Here is a 19,641-nt window from a genome sequence, read left to right on the forward strand (position 1 = left end):
ATGTACTCTGTTCTGTCGGTAAGATAGGACTGAAACCAAGCCAGGGCAGCATCAGTGAGTCCAATGGTGTGGTATAACCGGCGTAAGAGCATACCATGGTCAATGGTGTCAAATGCTGCCGATAAATCCAGGAGGACAAGCAGAGAAGGTGAGCCAGCGTCAGCCATCATCAGAAGGTCATTGGTAACTTTAACCAAGGCCGTTTCTGTGCTATGAGCAGAGCGGAAACCAGACTGAAATTTTTCAAAAAGGTTGTTGTGTTTAAGGTGATCCTGGAGATAAGTGTCAACTACTTTTTCCAATACCTTAGAGAGAAAAGGAAGATTGGAGATAGGCCTATAATTTGCCAAAACTTCAGGATCAAGTGCTGTTTTTTTTAGAAGTGGTCTAATTATGGCAGTTTTTAATGAAGGTGGAACATAGCCAGCTTGGAGGGAGAAATTTACTACAGTTGTAATCAGAGGACTTATAGTAACGGTGTGCACTTTTACTAAAGCAGTAGGAAAGGGGTCCAGGGCATTTATGTAGAGTAAATGTGGACTCTTACCTGTGCAGGTTAGATAAAGATGTAATTAAACGGAGCGATATATAAGCCTTATTTCCTCCACAATAATAACAGAACTGGCGCTTCTGTCATGCAGTACTTGTATTTTTGAACAGACGTTTTGGCGCAAAGCGGCGTTAACCAATAGAGATTCGCGGTTTAAGCCACGTGTCCTGTTCGCGCCAACGTTACTGCGCATGTGGAGTGAGTCAAATCATTGCGATTCGACTCATGTAAGCTTGTAATGAGCATTTCATTGTTAAACATTCCAGTTTCCTCATTTCCACCTTCTAGTCGTCGTCAGTAAGTGTACAGAATCTGCATGTACTGATGATCTGTATTCATGTATTTAGAAGAACAGGATCTTTGAGAAAGCTGTTTTCTGTCGGATGTTAGAGTCGATCATTTGACTCGGCTCACTGAGTCGGTTCTTTATATAAACTTTTGATCCGACTCGCGATAAAGTGAAATACGGAAACTTGCAGTAAAAAGCATTATTGTGTTAATAAACTGAATAATTAGGTTATTACAAGTTATATCATCTGTTTAGATGCAGTTTAGTAATCTGATCATGATGTTAGGATTTTCGGAACATAACATAAACTCAATATGGGAAGTTTTACCATGTTTCCTTGGTAGGGTCCCTCCCTGCTGTTGAGAGTGTTGTTGAGTGCTGTTGTTGAGAGTGCTGTTGAGAGTGTTGTTGAGAGTGCTGTTGAGTGTTGTTGAGAGTGTTGTTGAGAGTGCTGTTGAGAGTGATGTTGAGAGTGTTGTTGAGAGTGCTGTTGAGTGTTGTTGAGAGTGCTGTTGAGAGTGTTGTTGAGAGTGATGTTGAGAGTGTTGTTGAGAGTGTTGTTGAGAGTGCTGTTGAGTGTGTTGTTGAGAGTGCTGTTGAGAGTGATGTTGAGAGTGTTGTTGAGAGTGCTGTTGAGTGTTGTTGAGAGTGCTGTTGAGAGTGTTGTTGAGAGTGATGTTGAGAGTGTTGTTGAGAGTGCTGTTGAGAGTGTTGTGAGTGTTGTTGAGAGTGCTGTTGAGAGTGCTGTTGAGAGTGTTGTTGAGAGTGCTGTTGAGAGTGCTGTAGTTTGATTGTATTTTGCTCTGCCCTGTAGCAGGACAGCTCGGACTGGTTGCTGGACAGCGCGGTGGGCCGCTGGCTGGGCGTGGACCGTTTGGCCGTCACTAACCTGACCCTGCTGAAGGTGCTGCTGTGGCTGGTTCTGCTGGGTCTCTTCTGTGAGCTGGACTTCGGGCTTCCCTTCTTCCTCATCTCTCTGTTCTACTGGCTGTACGAGGGTCTGCGCAGCCCCACGCTCAGGAGACCCGGAGAGATGAGCGCCTACTCCGTCTTCAACCCCGACTGCCAGCCCATCCTGGGGACGCTCACCGCCGAACAGCTGGAGGGCGAGATGGGCTACAGACTCCTAAACACCGGGGCACGGACGTAACGCACGAGACCCTGACGGAACCGCTGGAATTCGGAACATCCAGGTCCGAGTGCAACGGTCAGACTTCAGCTGGAGCCTCGGGGGCTGAACGAGGACGTCGGTACATTTATATAAATTACTGATGAAAAAAGAAGAATGTTTTTTATTTTATATATTTATCTACACATGAAACTATGAAATTCTTTCTTTGTATATCCCAGCTAGTTTGAAAGCTGGGGTCAGAGCGCAGGGTCAGTCATTGTATGGCACCGGAGCAGACGGGGTTAAGGGCCTTGCTCAAGGGCAATTTTCTGACTGATAGCCCAAAGCTCTACCCACTAGGCTACCACTGTCCAATAAGAACCTTTTTTTAAAACAAGAATTTATGGCGTGTCTGAGGGAATTTGTGCCTGTTCAGTCAAAAGAGCATGTGACGTCGGGCACTGATGCTGGATGAGAAGGTTTTTGATCACCATGACCCTGACCAGGCGGTAAAAACAATTTAAAACTGTAGTCGTGCCAAACAAGGGCCATAAAGTATGTAGATGTAGAAAGTGTGTAAGCATGCAAATTCTTTAGCATAATTACTAAAACACATGAGCTTAATTAGGAAGGACGTCCACATACTTTTGGACAGGATTTTGTAAATGGCAAGTTTATGTTTTTTACAGGTTCTAAATTCCTATTTCACGTTCAGTTTGAACAGTTTGTAGGATAAACCAGAACATCATCATCATCAGTACCCAACCTTACTAATGCTCTGTTGTACTACAGAATGAGCACAAATTCCCACAGACACACTTTAAAGCCTTGTGAGAAGCTTCTCAGAGGAGCGGCTGCTGTTCTAGCTGAGAGATCACACAGAGGATCAGTCTGGTTTTTTTTTTAAATGGGACGTCCGACAAGCTAATGGTCGGGCGTCCGAATACTTTTGACCATACCAGCTGAATACAGATCAGCTACTTACAGTTCAGAAAGTCATTTAAGTGAATTTAATAAAGTAAAAGTCGTGGGTCTCAGACTATAAATTGATAATAATATAATTAATCTTGTTTATAAATGCAGAAAAACTGCAGTTGTGGTGACAGAACTTGTACCAAAGATCAAACACAGTTTAGTGAAGATAAACTCATATTTTTTTTATTTTTAATGCTGAACAAGAACCTGAACCTTTTAATAACAATTAAAATATTTTTCCATGAACTGAATTGAATAAAGAACAAAGAAACGGAACGCGTGTGTGGGTCAGTGTGTGTGTGTGTTGGTGCGATTATTTGATATCACACAGCAGGGCGACACCGCGCAGGATCCAGTGGTCGGGGGGCTGCACCGTACGCAGCACGATTCCGGTGATGTAGGTGAGGTCGGTGCGCCGGGGTTTCTTGTAGACGGGGCAGACGTACAGTCTGGGGTCTTTCGGGGCGGTGGAGTTGATGGCGAATATGTGCACCACGGGGAGAGGGGTGAACAGCACTTTGGGCGTGGCCTCGACGAGACAGCAGTTCTTGCGGTCCCAGCCGGCTCCGTCCAGATAGAGGCCGTACACGTACACGCCCTCCTACACCACAAACATAAATACATGAATAAATATAAGCATGGACAGTGTTGAAATTAGGAGCAGGCTGTGCTGTGGACTCACGTTCAGCCCTGCGTGACCCTGTGGAATAAAGAATTTACCACCTAAATCAGAATCTGCTTTATATAAAGTATGTTTACACACACGAGGAATTCGTTTCCAGCTGTTGTTATCTCTCTACAATATACAGACAAGATTATACAGGTAATGTACTAGACAGAATTTTGTATATATACAGAAAATAGAGAAATAGCACAGATAAATAGTAAATAATTAAAATGAAAATACAGCAATGTACAGTATGTACATCATTTGGTGTTGAGTGTTCTGCCCTCTGTGTGGCGCTCTTACCGTGGGTGCGGTGGTGATCTCCTCCTTGGTTTGCTTTAACACCTCGTTGTGTAGAGTGACGGTGTCCAGCGCCCAGCCTCGGTGTGCCCTCGTCACCTCCTGCATCATCGCTGTGAGGAAACCTGCAGCGGTCACACACAATAATAAATACTAACCATGGTACGGACGGTTTATTTACATGCAGTTGTTTAGAATACGGACTTTTGTGTAAAACAGGAATGCTCGTCATTTGGACACGTGATAAGATAAAAACTTACAGCCAAATAATAAAGCGGCTTCATTACATTTTATTCCTGAATTACTCTAAAAGATGCACTAAATCTTATTAAAGAGCTACGATGTGATTCCAGGATTAGGAAATGTACGACTGCTACCTATAATGCAAACCCGCTCTCACCTTTCTGTGTTTTTCCCACAATGCCATGGTTCTAATTGGGTTTTGTGAAACAATGCTTCACTTTTCACTGTCCTACTGGTGGTGCTTTGAAAAGGTAAGTGACAAATCAGATTAAAGTTTGAGTGTAGCGGTAAAAACCGAGCGTCAAAGAATAAATGGAGTAAATGTTACTTGAGGTAGCACCGAGGCAAGGTAAACGGCACGGCCTCACAAGGAACAGTGGCACAGCCGGCACTAATAAGTGTTTAATCCAGCCTTACTCATGCAGTACTGGTTTGACGTGAGCTGGTGTCTCATACTGGCTGGCTTTTCATTCATTCTAATTCCTAATACAATCTAAAAAAACTCCAAATTTAGTGATTAAATGTGCATCTTCTACATTTTTAATAAACAGAACAAAGTGATTACAGTCTGGTTACCCTGGGGATTGAAGAATCCGGTCATCCAGAATGTTTTGGGCCTCCCATCGAACAGCCAGCTATGGAACTGAGCGTTTCTCTCCAGGAGCTCGGTGAACCAGAACCCCAGGGTGGACGACTCCCAGGAGAGCTTCTTCCACAGGTTTGGGACTCGAGCGTCGAACATGTTGTCCAGCGCGTCCCTGAGGCTCTGCAAGCCAATACAAACGCTCGTTACTGGCCAGGCAGCCTCAGAATGACCGAGCTACAGTGGTGGTGAAAATGTGCAACAGTGGGTAAGACCCAGTCATCAGTTCCTACCTCACTCATGATGATGGTGCCCTCAATGGCCAACTTGAGATCGATCAAGCTAGTCCGGACCACGCTGATGACCCTCTGCATGCGGTCGATCTCCTGCCTCAGGAAGATGTTCATGGAGGTCAGGGCTCCCATTTTCACCAGCCTGGCTTTCACCTGGTCAGTGATGTTACACAGATTATTAATCGGGGACATTTAAGCGTGGCTGTAATTTAATAAGCACCACTTATAAATTCATTTCTTTATAAAGTAAACGGCACTGTTAAACACTCTTATACCTCATGAGGTACGTAGTTGGGAGGGAGTTTATCCAGCATGTCCTGGGCGAGGCGGTAGACGATCGACTCTCGCGTCTCTCCTGAACCTCCGGCGCTCTCTTTAGGCTGGATGTTTGTGATGGTGTCCAGGACTTCGGCTGAGGTGTTACCCTGATACCTGTCAGAAGTTCATTTCTAGCATTTAACAAAGACAATTATCCTCACAACTTACCAGTAACTAGTAAACAGAGGATTGCTGGTTTGGGCTCCTAAACGAGGCCCTTAGACCTTAATGGCTTGAACTGTGTTCGGTCACAGTTGTAAGCGTAGACGTACACCGATCAGCCATAACATTAAAACCACCTCCTTGTTTCTACCCTCACTGTCCATGTTATCAGCTCCACTTACCATATAGAAGCACTTTGTAGTTCTACAATTACTGACTGTAGTCCTTTTATGCTGTTCTTCAATGGTCAGGACCACCACAGAGCAGGTATTATTTAGGTGGTGGATGATTCTCAGCACTGCAGTGACACTGACATGGTGGTGGTGTGTTAGTGTGTGTTGTGCTGGTATGAGTGGATCAGACACAGCAGCGCTGCTGGAGTTTTTAAACACCGTGTCCACTCACTGTCCACTCTATCAGACACTCCTACCTAGTCGGTCCACCTTGTAGATGTAAAGTCAGAGACGATCGCTCATCTATTGCTGCTGTTTGAGTCGCTCATCTTCTAGACCTTCATCAGCGGTCACAGGACGCCGCCCACGGGGCGCTCTTGGCTGAATATTTTTGGTTGGTGGACTATTCTTAGTCCAGCAGTGACAGTGAGGTGTTTAAAAACTCCAGCAGCGCTGCTGTGTCTGATCCACTCATACCAGCACAACAAACACAGTCCTGAGAATGATCCACCACCTAAATAATACCTGCGCTGTGGTGGTCCTGTGGGGGTCCTGACCATTGAAGAACAGGGTGAAAGGGGTTAACAAAGCATGCAGAGAAACAGATGGACTACTATATGGTAAGTGGAGCTGATAACATGGACAGTGAGTGTAGAAACAAGGAGGTGGTTTTAATGTTATGCCTGATCGGTGTAAATGTGAGAGTAAAACCCACGTCGTTATTTTATTATTAAGACATTTAACTTCATTGTGAGGTTATTAAGTTTAGTAGGGTTATGCTGGAACAAAAAAGGGCCTTCCCTAAACTGTTGCTGCAAAGATGAAGCACATAATTCCTTAAAGTTTTCTTGGGGTTTCTGGGTGGAGAGTGAGGTGTTGTGTTCAGGTGAGAGTGTGAGTGTGTGTGAGCAGCTCTGATGGACTCTTACGTGATATCAGCGTTGGGATGCAGACCGAACACTTGAGGGGTGTCGACGTAGGGCAGAGTGTGAATATACTCCAGGTATTCCTCCACCGTCTTACACACGGGAACATTGTAGTCGGTGTAGAAGCAGAACGAGGGCTCGAACAGCCGGTCGCCGAACCACACCTGGTAATCAGAGCGGCGGTTACGATTAAAAACGTCTCTCGTACATCATACGCTAACGTTATTATATTTATTATTAGGTTGGGGGGGTCGTGTGTTACTCGTGCAAAACAGTTCAGAAGTCGTTTGTCGTAGTCGTCCGTCACTCTGCCTCCGTACTGCACCTCTCCCAGCATGTAGCGCACGGTGTCCCACGACACGCCCTGCAGATAAACAAGCCAAACTGGTCAGCACGAGCAAAGGACACACACTGAACCTAGTGACCCGCCCTGCTCCCCACTGTAAACCTGATCAGCTCCCTCAGTACAGAGCATTCTAATCAGACATGGAGCTCATAATCAGATTATTTAGACGCTCTACGCCTGAATTTACAAATAAACGTCACTCCTGCACCTTTATACAAATTAAACATCAATGTGAATTTATTTACATGTCAAAGGAACTCCGTTAGTTGCTCTGGATTGATTCATCCGCCACGTTTGTAGTTTTTTGTGAGCAAAGTTGTGCCGCACTGAATGCTGGGATTGCCTTCAGCGCTAAGGAGACGCTCAGTCAGATCATCACTCAGAATTAAGGCGCCTCAGTAGGAGCATTTTAAGGGAGCTAAGAATTTAGACACGCCCTCTTCTCGGGAGTGTAGAATGATGGGAAACGCGTCTATGTACAGAGAGAGCTCGGTTTCACACAGACCCAAAGACTTTTTATCAAAGTAAGACATTATTCCGAACCTTTTTGGGACTGCACTCATCCAAATGGTTCTGGATGAACTGCACACTGGAGCTGAAGTCTGCCGAGTTGAACTCGTACGGAATATTCCAGCCCAGGGGTCCGAACTTGCGACGTTCCTGCGTAAAAAAAAGGTGAAGACTGTGTAATTCTGGGAAACCACGTATCCTGTAAGCGCCAGGTCGTTCCTACCTGCACCACCGTGTGCAAGAACGCGACGCTGTACAGCAGCGGCTTCCACATGGGCAGGTTGCTGACGTCCAGCTGAGTCTGAGAGATCCCGACGAACGTTCGCTTCAGTCCGGCTTTCACTCCCTGAGGAGGATCGTTGGAGAACTTGATGGAGGACTAAAACGACAAGAAGATTCTTTGATGATGATGATCGGAGACCTCGACCCCCTGGTTTCCCCCAAGTTTCCCCCCTGTTGATGATGTTACATTACCTGCAGCAGCGTGATGGAGAAGCGGTCGTGTGGCTCCGTGGTGATCCACACCCTGAAGCTCTCATGAACGTTCTCCACTGTGCTCACGGTGTCCAGCAGCTCGTCCATGAACTCCAGACCCAGGTGGCAGTTCTGCAGCAGGACCCAGCCTCCCTGTGGACCACAGACGGTCAGACACACAATTACTGGTGATGAGCTTTAAACTGAATGTATGACAAGAAGGTTTGTAAGGTCTTCTAAATAAGACTTGATGTTTGCTCCATACAGAAATGCTTTAGTCATGGCTATGCCAGGTCAGGGTCACGGCAGGTCCGGTTTCACAGACCGCATACTGGGTGCAAGGACTTCCTTCTATCCCTCCTCCCTCAGACACAGCCAATCATGTATGTGCAGACACCCTGTCAGCCTATAGCATCACTGAGACTGGAACCCCAGTACCCTATACCAGTTCTCAGACTTATCTTTAGTGTGATTAAATCTTATTTACACAGGATTTAATTTCTGAATATAATAAACGTCTCTGTAGGTAGTGTTGGTACCTGTGCGATGGACATCTGCACCAGCCTCCTCGCATGCACTTCCTGTCCCTGTCCCATAGATATAGCTCTGCATTCTAAACAAGCAACCCAACATACAGTAAAAAACAGTCCTCCACTTTTTGCTCCACTGTAATTAGTTACGGCTTTATTACCGAGTCTGAGTTTCTTGGAGAGAGCTTCTATCTGGTTGGTTGGATCCGAGCCCATGGAGAGGAAGCAGATCAGAGGGGTACGAGGGTCGCTCTCCCCCCACGTTGCCTCCAGATTGAGAATAACAGACTGGGCGAACCTCGCGCCCAATGCGTGCCCTACGTAGCTCCTGGCCTGAGACAGCGTGCGATCTGGACTCCAGGATCTGTCACATGACATTTGTTTAAATTCACTTCATTCACAATGGTGGTGCTTTAAAAGTCCTGGTCTGCTGATACTGTAATGATCCACACATGGTTAATCACAAGCGGTGATTAATTTTCATCCTCTTTTTAACTGAGAAAGCAATTTAATGAATGGTTCTGTTAATAAACACTGAAACTATCACAAAAGTAGATTTAGGGCACCCGGGTGGCACAGCGATATATTCCGCTAGCACACCAGTGCTGGGACTCTAGCGGGCACAAATGTGAGACAAAATTGGCAATCGAAGTCTGTTGTGTGGGAAAAGACGGGACTAAAAAGTAGGCGAGGTCTTCGATGCTGTGTAAGGACCCTGATAAGTAGCCCGAGGCGCGTGATATCCGGCCTCATGTGCCAATCCACTGAGGCGTGGGCAAATAAGAAGGGGTTAAGGGACTGTGCACGCGTCAGAGGGGGCATGGGACAGGCGAATATACCCTCCTCGGACGCAGTCGGGATCCCCAGCGGTGGAAGACTAATTTGCTATGCTAAATCGGGAGAAAAATGGGAGAAAATAAAAAAAGTAGATTTAGATTTAAGATCTACAGCATCTTTAAGGTCACCCCATCTGAAGTCATAAAAATAAATACATTATTAATATCAGGAGTAAGGAGAGCTGAACTTTTCTCTGGTTTGGAGTAATGGCATTAACCATCATGAGCAAATCAGAGCTCATGTATCTGAATGAGCCCATTTACTTAAAACACAGAATCAGACCTGATCCAGACCCAGACCCATCTTCCAAGTAAAATGAGGTGCATTCTGCTAAATTTTACAATGATTGCACGGCTGATGATGCTTTTTGATGATGTCTTGAGTTGATGTAACTCTTGATGTAAAACTTTTGGCATCAAATTAATTTGCAGCAGCCAGAGGGAGAAGAATCGTACCCTTAGACGACTGATATTGTACCTGATAAGCAGTAATTTGTGGAAGATCTCCAGTGAATCATTATAACCATCGGGAATCACTGCGTCCTCTGGTGCGTCCATATCGAACCACGCCTTCCAGCCCTTTTCATTCCGGGACACCTTTGTGTATGAACAGGAACGTGTGCATAAACATCAATATAATAATACTATTTATTAACTGTATGCCAATAAAACTCAACACAAATGTGTAATCATCATTATTCATAGGCTACAGTGTGTCAGAGTAAAAAGCAAGCTTTGGGTATCAACTGGAAGGCTGTGAGTTTAAATCCCTTTAGTAGGGCCCTTAAATCTCTTGGTACAATGACTGACCCTGAGCTCTGACCACAGCTTTCAAACAAGTGTTCATATTTGTTTAAATCATTTTTCTATCTGCACATTTTTTGGTGAATTTGCCATTAGAAGTTATTATATTATAAAGCACATTTTACAGGATGTTACTGACCTGGCTCATGATGTTGGTGAACTGGGGCAGTTTGCTCAGCTCAACCAGGTTCAGCCATGTCATGTCCAGAATCCAGCGGAAGGGTTTACGAGGACAAGCTTTGAGATCCAGGGCGGCACCACCTTTAAACAGAGAGAGTGAAACAAAATTCAGATAAACAATCACTGTGAAATGTTCTCAGTTCTGCTCTGATAAACTGAACCTGGCTCCAAACATCAGAGGGATCCACAACCATTAATCCTTATATTTCACTGTAAGCTGTCGTGTCAAAGTGGGGACATGAAGAAATACTACTTTTTCAGTGTTGTAGGGAGTTTTAATGAACGTTTTAAATTATATCTCCCGAACTCGTTATTAAATCAATGTGCAGGATATTTTGCTTAATTAAAAATGCATTTTAAGGCCGCTCAGGTGGCGCAGCGGTAAAAACACGCGCTAGGACACCAGAGCTGGGATCTCACATACATCGTATCGAGTCTCGGCTCTGCCTGCCGGCTGGGCTGAGCAGCCACATGGACAACGATTGGCCTGTTGTTCATATAGGGGTGGGATATTAACCCGGATAGGGACTCTCTCATAACTGATGCAACTACGACCTCTGCTGACTGATTGATGGCACCTGCACAGAGACTGGGAGAGAGTGCGCTGATCAGGGTGTGTCTCTCCGTACACAGTGCTGATCCGCACTGCACTCGTCAAAGTGTAGGTGATGAGATGCATACGGCTGCTGCCCACGTGTCGGAGGGGGCGTGGGTTGGCTTCGTTCTCGCACTTAAAGTTGGGAGAAAAAGGGAGACAATGCATATACAGTATATATATTATATATATATATATATAAATATAAATAAATAAATATATAAATGCATTTTAAAGATTCCTGGGGACAGAAATGGCACCGATTCGGCGGAATGGTCCTACAATACCGTCACAGTATCGTCAGGTTTAAACATTACAGCAATGAAAACATGTTACTTCCAAAAGAGTTCAGCTCTAGGTCTACTACTGCATACAATCTTCTATAAGAACTCATCAATGCTCCTTTTATATCCTGTCAGGACAGCATCGCCTGCTTTGTGTTGTTTTTACCGTGTTTACAGTGTTAATTTGCCCTGTGCGAGTTAAAAATGAGTTTAGGGCATTAAATTAGAAAGTTAAAGAGACAGAGGGATAAATATTCCCTCGTGTGCTGTAGCTTTCTGTCTCAGGTGGCACCTTTAATAAGAATCTGGAACTCGCTGTGCTTGATGTTGCCCTTCTGCAGATCGATCTTGAGAGCCAGCAGCAGAGTGAAGATGAACTTGTGATTCTCGTACAGGCCTCGGACCGTGTATCTGAACACCTCGTACGTCAGACAGTCGATGATGTTAGCGATGCGCTTCTGGGTCAGGGGGGTTTTTTCTGACCTGGAAAAGATTCACTCATAATTAAAATACGCACTCATAATAAAGTGGTTACAGATGGAGGTGCGGGGTTAACGGCACCTCGACATGGAGAGGTCGAAGATCCTGAGGAACTGGGCGAGCGAGGTCTGGTACATGACGTTGACCATGCTCATCTCTGTGATGAGGAAGTAGAGGATGCTGCCGCGGGACGCCGCGGGACGGTACTCCTCCTGAGCGGCGAGGATCTTCGTCTCCGTCTCGGTGGCCACGTTGAGCTTCTCGCTCACCTCCGCTGCTGTTTCCTTAGTGACTCTCAAGATCCCGATCATGGACTCGTCGTCGACCAGAGAGCCTGAACAGACAGAGACGGGGGTGGACTAAACAACAAGTCTATTTTCATTTACAAGACCTCTAAAAGTTTCTTTATTACTTACTCAAATAACTTACGGTGACCTTGTGCTACATGGACCAGTAAGTTTACTCAAGTTCAACCGGTAATTGTGATATTTGTAAGAATCACAGTTGTGTCCAGTCAGCACATTATTAACCCTTTAATGGTCTGCTCAACCATTTGTCTGAGTTTACTTTGAGTCTAAATACTTGGGTAAAAATAAGCTGTATTTCTTGTTTGGGCCAGATCTACTCCTTGGTTGACGTGTTAGTTTACTCCCAAAAAACTAAGAAAAGAAAGTAAATTAAATAAATAACTTTTTAACTTTTCATTGCTGAGACCATGCTGGTTTCCCATGCCAGCAGAGAGCTGGACACATCAATCATCTGCGCCTCCGTGCCCCCTCTGTCAGCCAGCATAGCAACACAGAAGGACATGACTCTTTATTTATTTATGAGGATTTTAACATCATGTTTGACGCACTTCATTCATCAGTTCACAGGTTTAATATCAAACACAGTCATGAACAATTTTGTATCTCCAGTTCACCTCACTTGCACGTCTTTGTACTGTGGGAGGAAACCGGAGCTCCCGGTGGAAACCTACGCAGGCATGGGGAGAACATGCAAACTCCACACAGAAAGGACCCAGACCGCTCTACCTGGGGATCAAACCCAGGACCTTCTTGCTGTGAGGCGACAGTGCTACCCACTAAGCCCGACATGGTAAATTCATTCCGCCACGTTACAGTAGCGGTTGTTAGACCTGATCTGTTACAGATGAATACATGAATATACTCATGACTTCATGACTAAATACTAAATTATTATTTTGGTATGGTCTTATATACGCACCTTTTGTGGTGCTGAGCTTGTAAAGCAAATTATCCTCCAGCTCTTTCATCTTCCTCTTGTTGGCCGTGACGTCCTGCATCAGATTCAGCCTCTCAGCCTCCAGTTCCTGTGTAACATCAGTCAGTGATGGACCGGCTCATTATTTATCACTGAAAGGAATGTAAGGGATGACGTGAAACGTGTGCAGACGTACGTATTTCTCGGTCAGGATGACTCTGCCCAGCAGCTGGTTCTCCAGGCCCTTCATGGTCACGGTGAAGTCGATGATGGAGGTTTTGGCACAGACCTCGGGCGTGTAGGACGGGTTGGGCAGCTTGGTGGCGATGTAGAGTTGGAAGCCGTCCATCACGTCGATCTCTTTGTCTCCGACTTTAACCTGTCGTACGCAGTGTTTCGGTTAACACTGAACAGGATATGCAGGCACGTCCTGATGTAAAAGCTCTGGTACCCACCTACATCTGCCCTGTGATTAATCCATTCATTGTTTATTTATTTACATGCATGGGCAGTGGTAGTTCAGTGATTAAGGTACTGGACTAGTAATCATACGGTTGTCTGTTTAAGCCCCATCATCACCAGGCTGCCACTGTTGGGCCCCTAAGCAAGGCCCTTAATCCTTAAATGCTCAAACTGTATTCAGTCATAATTGTAAGGGCCTTTGGATGAAATGTGATAGAAATGATTGACATGTAGGGCGGTTGTAGCCAAGTGGTTAAGGTACTGGACTAGTAAGCAGAAGGTCGCTGGTTCAAACCCTACCACTGCCACTGTTTGGCCCTTAAGCAAGGCCCTAAACCCTCAATTGCTCAGACTGTAAGTCGCTTTTGCTAAATTCCGGAAATGTAAATGTAACGCTCACCTTGTAGGAGGATCCAGACTTGATGAAGTTCTTCTCCAGCACGTTATCCAGCGCTGGGTCCAGCTCCTCGGGTACATCCTCGATGAGCAGAGGGCGACCCAGGGACAGGCTGTCCTCCAGATGGGTGCGGAAGTACTTGTGATTCAGAGACGTGACCTTGGAACGATACGGAGCGTTCGTTAGCATCATGTCGTGTACCTAGTGCTGACGTTAGCTAGCCTGAGCCACGGATCTGACCTGGAGCTCGTTGGCTTTCTCCTTCTTCTTGATCCAAGCCTTGCCCTGAGTCTGGGGGTCGATGAGGAGGGGGAAGCGGGTAGCTTTGGTGACAATGATGCCGTTCTGCACCGACAGGTCATCACCCGGAAGGCCCTGCAGATTCCACTCGCTGATCTGAACGAGGGGGGAGAAGATACCACCTGTGAGGGTCTTCCATCAACATTCCATCAACAGCCTTCACTGATCCCACTCTCATCAGGCATCAGTACTGACTACTGATTAATCAGGGCTTCTCTTTACACTCAGAACATTTACTGTTTTGTTTTGGATTCATCCAATCATAAGCTTGCTGGTTCAAGCCCCACCTTTGCCAGATTGCTGCTGTTGGGCCCTTTAGCAAGGCCCTTAACCCTTAATTGCTGAGACTGTACTGTCACTCTACTCTAAGTCGCTTTAGATAAAGCACCAGTACCAGCACTGTAACCAGAACTGAGTATCTAGGACTAAATCCCACATCATGTAGGTGGTATTAAGACCAGGATGTTAAATAAAATCCTACTGTGGGCTGGTCCACCAGCATGGAGATCAGGTTCAGGTTTTCAGTGAAGGGAATGTTCTTCTTCGTGAGCTCGTCCTCCCAGATCTCCTTCAGCAGCATGTTACGGAACTGTTGGTTGAACGGACCACAGTAGGACAGGAAGCCGGTCAGCTGCAGGACGTCTCCAACCAGCCTGAGAGCAGAGCAGAGACAGACACGTGAACCTCGGTTCGACCCCAGGAGCCGTGGAGAGACTGAGAGAAACCTGCCTGCTGATCTGTGAGGTGAACTCTCTGCTCTGCTCGGTCCAGCGCACTTTCTCCCCGCTCAGCCCGTCGATCAGAGCGGAGGCCGTCTGCATTTTATTTCTGCACGATTCGGCGTCGTTCAGCAGATCCTGAAAACAGTTAACGTTATTCCAGTGTCTCGTAAGCATTAGATGCACGTTTACACACACAGTGATTTGTGAAATAAAAAGGCCACGAAATGCTCTGATTGGGCCCCGGGTATTAGGGAATGTGGACTTGGATCAACAGCTAATGTTAGTACTGTGGTACCTTGTAACTGTACGTCCCCTAAACTCAAAATCTGAAACTCGACGGCCTTCTTTGAGAAATTTGTACCCTTAAACTCAACGTTTCCCTCAAACTCAACGTGTGCTTTGATCAGCGCTTGGCTTGAGCGGTGTGGTAAGATGTCATGTGAACATGAGCTGAATCTGCATTAGTGTGGAATAAGCGTCAGATCCAGGGTTACAGCTCCACATGATTCTCCTTCCTGTTTCACTTTGTGTTACAGCTCCAGCTTCTGAGAAATGGTGAGAATCAGAATCAGCTTCTCCCAGAGTCTAAAACTCTTAACTTAATGTATTAAAAGAACAACATAAAAACACTAAACCTCTCTTCATTATTACTGCTCATAAGTTCTCTCCACTCATTAAAAAGCATAACAAAACAATAAAGTAAAGCTAAAGTGCAGCTTTTATTGCATTTTTAACAGTTAGTAATTGTATTTCAGTGTGTTTATATTATATTTGTGTTATTTTCAGTGTTTAAGAGTCAAAAACAACCTCATTATTTTACATGAGACTAAAATATCTGCAGCTCACCGGGACCATGGACGCATTAACAGGTTCCCCAAACATCCTTATGGGGGAAAATACCTCGAAACTCAACGTCTTTAAAACTCAACGCCACGCCCAGAACCGACTGACGTTGAGTGTCTGAAGTGGAGTCTGACTGGTGACTGGAAATTTAAGGTGGTAACTGCAGTCTGATTGGCTACAGTGAATTTTAGTGCAGGTAGATGGACTGATTAGGTAGGAAGCGCTCACACACACACACACACACACACACACACACATACACACACTGAGTGCTTGATCTGTTGAGATGAAAATCCCAGTATCTACAGTTAAAACTGATGTATGATGCACCAGTCACCAGTAGAAGAGGACGTACCTGCTTCTCCTTCATGGCTGCTTCGAATTTGGCCAGCACCATGTCCAGCTCTGCCTGCTTTTCATCCAGCTGGGCCTGAGCGTTAGCCAGTTCCTTATTAGCTGCCGTTAGCCTGTTCTCCTGAACGCTGAGATTAGCCTGGGTAGGAAGAAGGCAGGATATGCCAGTGTTACTAATAAAGTTAGAGAAGAGTCTTGTGTGTGTGTGTGTGTGTTGGGATGCTGGTAACGAATGTGCTTTTGCCGCTGATGAACCAGAAGTGAACATCACACGTTACATTTAGGTGCAGGGGTATCGTATATTACGCTCGCCCATCACAGCTGAGATCTGGGACTGGCACCCTGCTCTGCAATGGACTGGCACCGAGTTCAGGGTATTCCTGTCTCGAGGTTAATGAAAATTAAATTTGCGATCGTAGCCCAAAATCAAACCCCCTGCACCACTCCAGCTCACAATTTAGGAGTCTAATGACTGGCAGTGATTTTAGTCTTGCTGCCTCAGCATGTCCATATTTATAATCACACAACACACAAAAGTGAGACCTGTAAGAAAAGCCTTTAATCTTTGAGTTTTTAATCGTATAGATTGTATATATCCATGATTAATAAACCACCGTATGTATTTTGAAGTGATTTCTGTGGGTCCGGCTCTCGTGTTTTACCTTCAGTGGCAGCACCTCCTTGTTGATGCTGAAGAAGGTGGCCATAGCCTGTGTCCAGGACAGCAGACCCGCCACGTTTCCGCACACTTTACTGGCGTTCTCCAGCGTGTAATCCTCCATCTGGAAGTACGGCTCCAGCAGCTCCATCGTCTCTTCGGTTATCGTGTCCTTAGGAAACTGCTGCAGTGACGTCAGGAAGCCGCCGCCGCTCATCAGCTTAGGGGTGAAGAGAGGAGACTCGTATCATTAGTCTCATTAGAACCATCAGATCTCGTGAGGTCCTGCACGGTGTTTCAGGGATTTTACCTTCATGGCTTCGCTCCAGGAGGGCTTAAGGCAGTGCCTCTCTGGATCCATGACGACGGGGTCCAGCTTCTTGCGGAAGAGAAGCAGACAGCAGTCCATAATTCTCATGATTAAATGTGGTGGCTTGGACAGTTTCCTCACTGTTGCGATATCGGCCGGTTTGATGGTCTGTTAAAGACACGAGGTCAAAAACGATTTACAAATCTAGGATATAGTGGTTTCAGATCCTACAGTCGTTCCAGTGAACAGGACAGGACAAGGGTAGAAAGGACAGGCCACACAAACAGAACCACACACACTCGGCAGGGAACCGAACAAGTCAACTCATAAAACAGAATCAAAGACCCAGAACGACTCTACCCTGTATCAACTGAGTTAATGACAAAAGTTAGAGAGCGCTAGCAGGAGATCTAGCAAATAATTCAGAGGGCAAAGCCAGTCAGTCAGAGGTACGCTGTTAGACGGTGCTTCTCAGGTAGTGAGGAACCTTTAATGAGGCGCAGAAAATGCTTTGAAGTTTAGTTCAGAGAGAACTACGCTTTCTGTCGGCCTGTGTGGGCGTGGCAGGTTGGGTCTCACTTAGCATTGTGCTTCAGAAATCGTTTTATAAGCACCTATAAGCGTTTCCTGCTTATTTCTATTTTAGGTTTCTTCTGTCATTAAAATTTAAAGAGAGGTAACTCTTGGATCTCACTTCTTCAGGTTTGTATATATAGTACAAAAGTATTTGGACACTTCTTTTAATTATCGAATTCATGTGCCGAGCCATACAAACGCTGTCATCTTTCGACTGAACGGGCACAAATTCCCACAGGCATTCTGTATTTCAAAGTCATTTAAAGAGGCTTTATTAGAAAAGCCGCTGTCGTTCTAGCTGAATAGATCAGACGCCACTGTGTGTTTTTAAAATGGGAGGTCTGACAAGCCCATGGTCAGGTGTCCAAATACTTTTGAGCTGCTACATCAGTTTTTGGAACTCACGTTTAAAGCCGCCTCAGCTTTCATGAGTGCAGGTTCAGCCGCCTGCAGCTTCAGCTCTGCCACACCTTTTTCCTTCTCGATTTCCTCCACGATCTTCAGCGCTTTATCCTTCACCACCTGCACCTCGTTTTTGACCACAGAGGCGGCCTCGGCGCTCACAGTCACCTCCTTGAGGACCTGCACGACCAAGTCCATGAGCTCACGATCGATCTAGCAAAGTGAAAACGCTCTGCTCAGTTCTGATCGAATGATGTACCTTGTCGGCTCGGGCCGAGGCCAACGCCAGCTCCTGCTCCTTCACCACCAGGTCTCTGGACAGCTGCGCGACGGATTCGCTGGCTTCCATTAGCTTGGCTAGACCTGGGAAACGAGCAGGGCTTGATCACTCAAACACACTCGTACACACACAAAACACATTACAAATGTACTGGCCTTGTCCCTACCGACATTCATGCGCTCAACAAGAGTGTTGATGTGGGTGTGCTTCTCTGTATAGAGGGTTTTGTATCCATTGATGAAGGACAGGTAGGATTTCGGGGTGACGTGGGCCCTTCGTCTGAATCTGAATAAAAAGAAAGAGGAACAGAAAGGTTGATTCCAGACTTTGGACCACAAAACCTGATCTGTAGCAAAAGAAAGGGACAGATTTCATGAATTCAGCTCGATTATACATGAATACCTTTTGGTATAAGTGGAATTGGTATGACCAAAGGTATCTGGACACCTGACAATGAGCTGTTTAGCTAGAACAATAGCCGATTCTCTAATAAAGCGCTTCAAATGACTCTGATATTACAGTATGCCTGTGGGAATTTGTGCCCGTTAAGTTAAAAGATAACAGCATAGGTTAAACCCTTGATATAAGGTACAAGGGACAGTGGGAGCCTAGTGGATAGAGCTTTGGGCTACCAGTCAATGACTGTCAATGCAAATCCAGGCTCTGTCGTGCAGCCACTGTTGGGCCCTTGAACAAGGCCCTTAACCCATTAAATAAATTCCCTTTAAATGAATGTTAGACGTCATCACTGTGAGATTCGATTGATGAGGCAGCAAAATATGCCCCGAGGACCTGGGTTTGATCCTCGTCTTGACCCTCTTTACTAGTTTGGGTGACTTAGTGTCTATAAAACTGAGGTTCTCTAACATGGCTGTATCTCTAAGTACAGTACGGTACCTCTCAAAGTAGCTCTCGCAGGTGGAGGAGACTCTGTCGTGATAGACGGCCATAGTCTGGACCACCGCAGTCTTCACCTCAGGCGAACAGACCATGTGGAAGTCCGAGAGGAAATACTGGGACACGGCCATCAGGGCTTCACTCGGCCACGGGGTGAACCAGTCCATGGTGCATCCGGATATCAGTCCGGGGAACTTCAGAGAGCGGGAGCGGAACTTCTCCCCCACCTGATCAAAATATTCCACATTATGAAGCGTGTTAATTCACTTCAGTCTTAAAATTACAACGATTTCTGTAACTGCTCTTTTACTGTGAGTGAATCTGACTCACATTCTGAGAGAATAAAATGAAGAGCATCAAACAGAGGGGTGAGACTCACCGGGGAAAAACACAGCACCACATGGAGGTTCTTTTTGGCCCGGGAGATGAAGTATTCATACAGATTATCAAAGGTGGGCGGCACTCGGGGCGTCTCCTTTTTCATTACGGGGATGAGATTCTGTGTTATCTCGTCCAGTTCATCACGAGCAAAAAGGTTCGAGACCTAGAGGAGAAACATGAGAAAGTGAATATCAAGTGCAGTGTGT

General features: G+C 45.7%; 2 protein-coding genes across 2 annotated transcripts in view; one reads left to right on the forward strand and one right to left on the reverse strand.

The window, feature by feature from the left end:
• Window positions 1–3,653, forward strand: LOC134320455 (SAYSvFN domain-containing protein 1-like). The gene is made up of 2 exons (XM_063001840.1): window positions 1–18; window positions 1,654–3,653. The coding sequence occupies exons 1-2, from the start codon at window positions 1–3 to the stop codon at window positions 1,987–1,989; spliced, it is 354 nt and encodes a 117-aa protein (XP_062857910.1). The 3' UTR covers window positions 1,990–3,653.
• LOC134320457 (dynein axonemal heavy chain 8-like) overlaps window positions 3,082–19,641 on the reverse strand; it is a 56,527-nt gene continuing 39,967 nt past the window's right edge. Inside the window, exons 64-93 of the mRNA XM_063001845.1 lie at window positions 19,434–19,598; window positions 19,055–19,281; window positions 18,324–18,442; window positions 18,137–18,240; window positions 17,881–18,057; window positions 16,900–17,067; window positions 16,594–16,809; window positions 15,933–16,070; window positions 14,742–14,869; window positions 14,494–14,665; window positions 13,953–14,108; window positions 13,716–13,871; window positions 13,050–13,232; window positions 12,857–12,962; window positions 11,711–11,963; window positions 11,442–11,632; window positions 10,230–10,351; window positions 9,765–9,883; window positions 8,612–8,814; window positions 8,460–8,533; window positions 7,921–8,073; window positions 7,670–7,825; window positions 7,480–7,596; window positions 6,853–6,954; window positions 6,594–6,754; window positions 5,287–5,443; window positions 5,012–5,164; window positions 4,712–4,901; window positions 3,896–4,017; window positions 3,082–3,526 (exon numbers count right to left, since the gene is read on the reverse strand). Of these exons, the coding sequence (XP_062857915.1) occupies window positions 3,239–3,526; window positions 3,896–4,017; window positions 4,712–4,901; window positions 5,012–5,164; window positions 5,287–5,443; window positions 6,594–6,754; window positions 6,853–6,954; window positions 7,480–7,596; window positions 7,670–7,825; window positions 7,921–8,073; window positions 8,460–8,533; window positions 8,612–8,814; window positions 9,765–9,883; window positions 10,230–10,351; window positions 11,442–11,632; window positions 11,711–11,963; window positions 12,857–12,962; window positions 13,050–13,232; window positions 13,716–13,871; window positions 13,953–14,108; window positions 14,494–14,665; window positions 14,742–14,869; window positions 15,933–16,070; window positions 16,594–16,809; window positions 16,900–17,067; window positions 17,881–18,057; window positions 18,137–18,240; window positions 18,324–18,442; window positions 19,055–19,281; window positions 19,434–19,598 (4,776 nt within the window). The 3' untranslated portion in view covers window positions 3,082–3,238. The remainder of the gene's footprint in view (window positions 3,527–3,895; window positions 4,018–4,711; window positions 4,902–5,011; window positions 5,165–5,286; window positions 5,444–6,593; window positions 6,755–6,852; window positions 6,955–7,479; window positions 7,597–7,669; window positions 7,826–7,920; window positions 8,074–8,459; window positions 8,534–8,611; window positions 8,815–9,764; window positions 9,884–10,229; window positions 10,352–11,441; window positions 11,633–11,710; window positions 11,964–12,856; window positions 12,963–13,049; window positions 13,233–13,715; window positions 13,872–13,952; window positions 14,109–14,493; window positions 14,666–14,741; window positions 14,870–15,932; window positions 16,071–16,593; window positions 16,810–16,899; window positions 17,068–17,880; window positions 18,058–18,136; window positions 18,241–18,323; window positions 18,443–19,054; window positions 19,282–19,433; window positions 19,599–19,641) is intronic.

Source organism: Trichomycterus rosablanca, chromosome 9 (genome assembly GCF_030014385.1).
Source record: "Trichomycterus rosablanca isolate fTriRos1 chromosome 9, fTriRos1.hap1, whole genome shotgun sequence".
Classification (NCBI taxonomy): domain Eukaryota; kingdom Metazoa; phylum Chordata; class Actinopteri; order Siluriformes; family Trichomycteridae; genus Trichomycterus; species Trichomycterus rosablanca.